Source organism: Wyeomyia smithii, chromosome 1, assembly GCF_029784165.1.
Source record: "Wyeomyia smithii strain HCP4-BCI-WySm-NY-G18 chromosome 1, ASM2978416v1, whole genome shotgun sequence".
NCBI classification, from domain to species: Eukaryota; Metazoa; Arthropoda; class Insecta; order Diptera; family Culicidae; genus Wyeomyia; species Wyeomyia smithii.
This window is the reverse complement of record NC_073694.1, coordinates 70,284,841-70,293,561: the sequence shown is the minus strand read 5'-3', so window position 1 is coordinate 70,293,561 and position 8,721 is coordinate 70,284,841. Positions and strand designations below refer to the sequence as shown.

At 45.0% G+C, this 8,721-nt stretch overlaps 1 protein-coding gene across 1 annotated transcript; it reads right to left on the bottom strand.

Moving 5' to 3' along the window:
• Positions 1-1,533: 1,533 nt before the first annotated feature.
• LOC129716813 (uncharacterized) lies at positions 1,534-4,026 on the bottom strand. The gene has a single exon (XM_055666647.1). It carries the CDS (start codon positions 4,024-4,026, stop codon positions 1,534-1,536), a length of 2,493 nt encoding a protein of 830 aa, XP_055522622.1.
• Positions 4,027-8,721: the final 4,695 nt, after the last annotated feature.

Genomic DNA, 8,721 nt, shown 5'->3' with positions numbered 1-8,721 from the left:
ATTCAAGATCTTTCTACGACAAGTTAGAGATCTTTTAGAGAAAATTATGAGATCGTTCGGTAGTTTATCACACAGAGGAGTACCTAGAACAAAAAGCTGGCCAAAATAAGAAAAACGTTTTTTGTCGCTTTTTGGTGCCGCTATATTTTTTGCTGCAGCTCAAATGAATACTCCACAAAATGCCATCACTCGATGAACGTTAAACGGTATTATTATATGCTGGGAGTGCTGTAAACATTGACAAATTTTCAAGCATTTTTTTTTTGGGAATCAAACCATTTATAGTAACAAGTTGTGCCGGGCATCAAAAAAATGACAACTGATCAATATTTTGCAGCAAATATGCTTTATGTTCAATGCTTATAAACCGGTTGATAGAAATTCCGAAATTTTGAAATTTTAGTTACTCTTAAGAAGTTTTAGAAATTAGTGATTTTTACGAATTTCGAGCATTTTCAATACTAAAAAAGTTATCAAATCTCGCGGAATCCGATCATTTAATCATCGGAGAAATGGAAATTCATAACATCACGAACACATCCTCGCAAATATCTCATCCGGTAATTTCCGGATTGGCATTTGCGACCCGTTTGAAAAATGTTGTTTATGACGAATTTTGACGTTAAGTGCCTCACGCTTAAAACAGTGTTTCAGCTCAACAAAGATGAAATGAGATTAGTTTAGCGAATGAATTTAAACTAATTTAAGTTAACTTAAAAATAACTTGATGCACAGAATCAATAATCCAGGTAAATAACACTCTGTACAAAAGGCTTTTTCCAACCTACGTAGGTTCCACGAGGCATCATATAATTTGTGAGCATCAAATTGATAGGTCTAAATGAAGATATTTTGCTACATCATTTTTCTGGTAAATTCTTCAATTTGTTTCGCTGCCCGTTTTGCGAAAACAAATCATTCGAGCGTATTACTACATCTGCACACTAACATCAATGAAGACACATAGGCTATGTTCAGACCAGTCGCAATCACCAACTTTTAAAGCAGTACTTTTTGTTTGTAGCAGCTTAAAACTAAATTCATTTTTTTCGCATTTCCAGGATTCAATTCATTTTTTTCGCATTTCCAGGATTTTTTACATTACTACTTACATTTACGGTTTTCCCCTACTAATCCTTTCTTTTCAGGTCGAATAAGGATTCCAAATCTCTTTTATTTTTCGAGCGATATATATATATATATATATATATATATATATATATATATATATATATATATATATATATATATATATATATATATATATATATATATATATATATATATATATATATATATATATATATATATATATATATATATATATATATATATATTTTTCACCCTTTTCTAGGTTAGCTTTTATGGGTGTCTGCGGTATTCCGAGATAAATTTATTAGATTTAACAATTTTCACCGCACAAATTCAGCTCTTTCCAGTTAACTATTTTATTTCTAACTAACCCATTGTAATGGTTTATTATTGTTTACATCTAACCCTCACCGATCATTTCTCATCTATACCGTTATTTGTCTACCTACTCGCTAACTCACCATCCCGTTGACATTTGATAGCAAAGTCCATCGGCTCGGGGTAGGATTCGTCGCAAGGATTGTTCTCATTGCTCGTCGGTGCGCACATACCCCCTCCTCGTAACTCTGGTGGGGATGCCTCCAATCCAGATTTACGATCCTGGACTTCCAGCACCGCGAGCTTCACTACTGGCCGCCTGCATTCACCCTTAGCAGTCCTGACTATCGCCTGCCTGATCTTTCCATCCGTGCCTGGGATGGTTTCGACGACGATGCCACGTACCCAGTTCTTCCGTATGGTATCATCAGCTACGTAGACTAGGTCCCCACGGCTTAGTGGTGGTGACTCCGAATGCCACTTCGTCCTCTGGTTGATGGACGGCAGGTACTCGTTGATCCACCGTTTCCACAGCGCGTCCGCTAGTGATTGCGACCGCTTGTAACGATCACGTAGAGCTTCTGCTTCGCTTGTTGGTTGAACGGCATGTTCCACCTGTGGGCCGACGCCCCGAATGAAGTGATTCGGCGTCAGGGCTTCATCTACTCCTGGCTCCAATGACACGTACGTTAGAGGGCGCGAGTTGATCAAGTCTTCCGCTTCCGCAAGTGTAGTCATCAGAATTCCATCGGTCAGCTTTCGCCCACCGTTGAGAACGCTCAGTGCAGTCTTGAGAGAGCGAACCAACCGCTCCCAGACCCCGCCCATGTGAGGTGCGCTTGGCGGGTTGAAGTTCCACCGAGTTCTGGCATCGGTGAAGGTGTCTTCAAGATCCATTGCTATCTGCTTCATGACTTCTTTGCTGGCTGCTTGGTAGTTCGTCCCGTTATCGGAGTAGAGCTCCAACGGCTTGCCTCTACGACACACGAAACGTCGGATAGCCATTAGACACGATTGTGTCGTCAAGCTGTGAGCTACTTCGAGGTGGACAGCCCTAGTTGACATGCAAGTAAACAAGCAGATGTATCTCTTCTCCGATCTGCGTCCGACGGTTACCGCAAACGGTCCACAATAATCTACACCAGTGTGGCTGAACGGTGTCAAATTCGGCGTGACACGTGACTTCAGGAGCGGGGCCATACGTGGGTTCTGCGGCTGACACTTCTTCACTTTACACCAGACGCATGCCTTCCCGATCTGCTTCATCCTCGTCCGCATACTTGGAATGTAGAATCGCTGTCGCAGTTCATTGACGGCAGTTTCTACGTTCCCGTGGGCAAGTTGCTGGTGATAGTGCTCGAGTAGCTTGTCGGTCACCGGATGTTTCTTCGGCAGAATAATTGGGAACCTAAGCTCGAATGGTAGAGACGATCCTCGCGCCGTTCTACCCTCCATTCGCAAGACCTCTTGCTCGTCTAGAAATGGACTTAGGCTGTAGATGGAACTGCACTTCTCTATTGGTCGCCAGCTGCCGCTTGAAAGCTCCAGATTCTTCTTCAACACTTTGACCTCGTCCATGAAGGCCTCTGCCTGCGTTGATCTCCATAAGTACGTCTCGGCCTTTAGATACTCCTCTCGTTTCAATGGCGTCATCGATGTCGGTATGCTTTTCTTCACAAGCTTCTTTATCTTGTCGGTTGTCGGTAACGCTTCGATGCTCAATCCATCTCGCTTTCTTCTGCAGTTTGTCACAAATCGGAATACGCATGCTATCGTTCGGACTAGCACCTTCCATCTCGAAAACCTATGAACATCCACCATCGGGTCTGTTACTGCAACATCGTGGAACAGGAGACAAGCCCGAATCTCTTCTGCAACGTTCGGCGTGATTCTGTCCTGCTTCGGCCACTTGTTCTCCGATTGGTAGAGGAAATCTGGACCACGGAACCACGGTCCATCAGAACACAAGCTATGCTTTTTCGTCCACTTCGTCATCGCGTCAGCTATATTGATCTTTGTTGGAGCCCAGCGCCATTCGTCCAGCTTCGTGAGGTTAAGGATTTCGCCAATCCGGTAAGCGACGAACTGTTTATACCGGCGATGGTCTGAATGGATCCACGACAGCACTGTCTTTGAGTCGCTCCAGATGTATCGCTGCTTTACCTCCAGAGAATGCATTTCGACGATAGAATTGGCGAGCTTAGCTTCTCGCTCGGCCGCTTGCAGCTCCAGGCGAGGAATCGACAAATGCTTCAACGGTGCCACTTTTGATCGTGCCATCACCAGAGAGCACACTGGACCGCTAGGCGTCTCGATCCGGAAGTACGCCGCGGCACCGTAGGCGTTCTCGCTTGCGTCAACAAAGACATGCAGCTGTATGTTGCTGTATTCTTTTTGACCGACCTGCCCACCTTGAAAATACCAGCGAGGAATCCGAACTTTCTCTACTTCGGGTAACCTGGCGATCCAGTGATTCCATTTTTCAGTGCACTCTCGATCGATTTGCTGGTCCCAATCGCAGCCACTTCGCCACAAGTCCTGGATTAAAAGTTTCCCGAAGAACGTGAAGGAGGACAACAATCCTAACGGGTCGAAGAAGCTCATGACACAGCTCATGACTACTCTCTTTGTCGGTAGTCGCCCACCGGAAAGATACGAAACAAGCTCGGCCTTCAGCTTTGTAGAGAACGAGAATTCATCGCTGGCCGAATTCCACACGATTCCCAGCACTCGCTCGTAATCTGCTTCTTTATCTTCGCAGAATCGCACTCACTGACCAGTTTTCTGCCCGCCCATAGCTCCAAGAAATGTTTCTGAGTTAGACACCCAGTTCCGCAGCTCGAATCCACCCTCAGAATGCACATATCGCACGTCTTGCGCCCGCTTCACTGCTGCTTCAACAGTTTCGGCGCTGTCGAAATAGTCGTCGACGTAGTGGTTTTCAACGATAGCCTCTGCTGCTTCCGGGAACTGTTTTGCGAACTCTTTTGCGTTCCGGTTTTTAACGAACTGCGCCAGCGACGGCGAGCAGGTGGCACCGAATATCACTACGTCCATGACATACACCACCGGTGCCGACGAGGAATCATTTCGGAACAAAAAACGTAGCACTCGCTTATCAGCTGTCCGCATCAACATCTGGTGGTACATCTCCTTGATTTCTGCGCCGAAACCAAATCTCTGTTCACGGAACTTGCAGAGTATCGCAGGGAGGGCGGTTAGCATGTCCGGGCCCTTCAGAAGTTTCGAGTTCAGTGAGACTCCTCCAACTTCTGCTCTTGCGTCCCACACCAAGCGATATTTATTTTTCCTCGGGTTGTAGACAACGTTCAGGGGAATGTACCACACCTTATTACTGTCGAACTCCGCTAACTCCGCCAGTGTGGCTACGTGTGCGTAACCCTTCACCAAATAGTCGGCAATCATGTTGCGAACCTAGTCGTACAGTTCAGGATCTTTCTGCATTTTTCTCTCCATACACTGCAGACGCTTCACTGCCATTGGGTAACTGTCGGGAAAACTGGGGTCGTCCTCTGCCCATAGCAGGCCTGTCTCAAACCGATCTCCCACTCTCACAGTCGTCTTCTCCATAATCTCCCTAGCCCTTCTGTCTTTCTCTGCTTCAGGCAGCAACGCGGCCGAAATCCCCGATTCTTCCATTGTGTAGTTGCTCCTAAGAAGGTCGTGGAGCTCCTGATTCGACAACACACTGCTCGAATGGTGCCCGATGGTTGCGCTGTCCAATGCTCCGATGCCCGTTGGACCATAGACCGTCCAGCCAAGCTTCGATCTGACCGCTATTGGCTCGTCCGGTCGACCTATGCGTGATTCTATCGGCGCGTACAGGTGGATGTCTTTCAAACCGATGAGAATCTGCGGTGCGGCTTGCTGAAAATCGGCTATCGGTAGACCACGTAAATGTGCATACTGCTTCACGATCTGCGACAGGGATAGGGAATGCTGCGGCAGTTTCAGGCTCTCTACAGTGTGCGCACTCTTTATGTTGAATCGCTGCGATGATCCTAGGGCAGAGATGATCAGATCCACTCTCTGTGAGTCTTTCTCGACCCGGGATACTCCGGCTGTCCATGTCACTTGTAGTGGTTGGATCGATCCACGTACTCCCAATTTGGTAACTAGTGACTTTTCCACCAGTGTGTAAGAGGACCCCTCGTCCAGAAATGCGATCGTGTTCACGACGGTATTTCCGCAGTACATCGTGACCGGCATCATGCGGAAGATTATAGATGTCTTCGGGATAATGGTGTGAATATTGCAATTCGCTGATCGCTCCGGATGGAGAAGTGGATTATGCCGTTCATTGCAGCCTTCGACGTTGCAACGGAATTTCAGCTTGCACGGGAAATTTCCGTGCTCATTCAAGCACAGTTGACATAAATTCCACTGTCCCACAGCTGCCCAACGATCAGCTAGTCGAAGTTTGCGGAATCTGTCGCAATTCCTGATCCGGTGATCTACTTTTCCGCAAATCCTACACGGTGTCCTTTTCTTCGGTGGTGGCACTTTCTGCTCTGCCCCACCGTCAGCGTACACAAATCCTTCTTGTTCCCGCTTCGATCTTCCCTTTTCTGGTCTCAGTTCCTTGAACCGAGACGATTCTCCCATCGACGTGACCTCGCTTGCATCCTTCACAATACGGGACAGGAAATCTGACAATGTGCTTAGCGTGACGATTGCCGACTTCCTACGATACCGCACCCATTCCATCTGCGTTCCTGCGGGCAACTTGTCGGTCAACTCTTGGATGAGCATAGGGTTCACCAGATGAGCAATTAGCCCAGTCGCTTCTAAATGATCAGCAAGTTGCTGAACAAGTACTCCAAAGCTAATAAAACTTGCCAGTTTGTCTGCTTTCGGAGGAGGCGCGTTGCGGATCTTCGATAAAAGCATGTTGAGAAGCGCTTCTGGACGACCAAACAGCATTCGCAAGGTTTCGATAATCTTCGGCACTGCCTTCGGGAGTAGAAGTCTGCTTCGAACCGCCTCCAGTGCCTCTCCTTTTAGGCACTCTTGGAGACGCGCTAAGTTCTCTACGTTTGAGAAACCACACGCTTTTGTCGATGTCTCGTAGCTGCTTATAAAAAGTGGCCACTCTTCTAATTTACCGGAAAAAGTTGGCAGCTTCCGAGACAGAAACTGACGCGACGATAGCTGAGATTTTGTCGGTTTCTGATGGTGTTTTTCACGGGAGCTGGTTTCTTCTTCTTCTTCCTCAGAGCATTCTGAGCTTTCGTCCTCGCAGTCAGAACTATCGTCCTTTTCTTCGTTTTCGGAACTTTCTTCTTCACTGCTCTCTTCCGGAGACTCTTCTTCTATTTCTTTTTCACCCTCCGATTCCTCTTCATCCGGTTTACCGGCCGTCTTCTTATTTTTCTTCTTTTTCGGAACCTCGGGATGTCCGAACGGCGTGTCGTTCTTGCTGTGCTCTTCCGTGAAACTGTCCAACAGACTTAACCTTCCTGTCGTCTTTGTCGACGGTTTTCCGGCCTCTTTCGGGGTTGAGTGCTTCTGGTAGGATTCTCGAAATTCAGCAGGTATCAGTTCCGTCTTGCCCAGCATTCCTTTCTTCGACTTTTCCTTTTCGAACTTTCTCTTTTCTGGTATCGACGTTTCCGACTTTACTTTCTTCTGCCTTTTCTCCTTTGATCTTTCCTTTTTACCATTTTTATCCGCATCATTAATTCCATCTTGACTGTTTTCATTAACGGCACCTTTCGTCCCTTTCAGTTTCAGCTGTTTCAGCTTCTCCTCCATTTCCTTACGCAATTTCCCGAGTTTCTTCTGATGAACTTCCTCTTCGGCGATTTTCTTTTCCATTTGCGCCATTTCAAACTCCAGTTCCATTTCCCGCTTTTCTTTTTCCAGTTGCTGGCGCATCTCGAACATCTCCTGTTGAAACTCCAGTCGCTTGCGGTGTAAAATCTTTTCCATTTCAAGCTTTTGCTTCTGCCTCTTTTTTTCCTCTTCGAGCTTTTTAATCTCCTCTTGCAGCATAGCATCACCAACACCGTTTACGCACTCAGGACAACACCAAGAAACGTCGCTTACTTCTCCGGAGACGCCAGAGCAACCAATATGAAACGATCGCTGGCAATGATCGCAAAATAATGTCTCCGATTCATCCACATCCTGCCTTTGGCAAACCTCACATTTCATTTCTGACTGTTCCGGATCGGGGTTAGGGATTGGTCGAAGCATCGTAAATTTTTAAAAAATGTTCAGACCAGTCGCAATCACCAATTTTTAAAGCAGCACTTTTTGTTTGTAGCAGCTTAAAACTAAATTCATATTTATAAATATTTTTTTTCGCATTTCCAGGGTTTTTTACATTACTACTTACATTTACGGTTTTCCCCTACTAATCCTTTCTTTTCAGGTCGAATGAGGATTCCAAATCTCTTTTATTTTTCGAGCGGTATATATATACTTTTCACCCTTTTCTAGGTTAGCTTCTTTGGGTGCCTGCAGTATTCCGAAATAAATTTATTAGATTTAACGATTTTCACTGCAAAAATTCCAACTTACTTGAATAAGCGATGGGATTTTACAAAAATCTCAAAGGAATTCCCTGACCACTATAAGCAAATCTATCAAATATCCACTCACTCGCTGTAATACACCACATTTCAGCTCTTTCCAGTTAACTATTTTATTTCTAACTAACCCATTGTAATGGTTTATTATTGTTTACATCTAACCCTCACCGATCATTTCTCATCTATACCGTTTATCTGTCTACCTACTCGCTCACTCACCATCCCGTTGACATTTGATAGCAAAGTCCATCGGCTCGGGGTATGATTCGTCGCAAGGATTGTTCTCATTGCTCGTCGGTGCGCACAGGCTATGTAAATGTAAGCATTAAGTTGTGTGTGTGATTCTTAGAGTTACTATTTGATATAATACTCGAATCATCCACTTCCACTTCTCACTTAAATATTTCCCAAAATATTGCTGAATAGGAGCGAAAATAATTTTGGCCAGGTTTTCACTCGAGTTACTCCTCTGTGCGTCATTGGAAATATAAAAGACGATATATTTCTTTTTCATCAATGCAATTTATCCTCTCTTTATACACCTTGAGGTTCTGAAAGTGGTTTAAAAATTTAAATAAAAATGCTTGAGACTACTGGAAAAAACTTCATGTGTACTTCCCAGTAAATCATTTTGTTTAAATATACGAAATCGAATACTTCGAATACTGACCACCATACGTCTCCATAGTTTTGTTTTCAAAATATCTCCCTATGAGCAACGATGTGCAAAATGGGACCCAAAAATCTGGAAAGT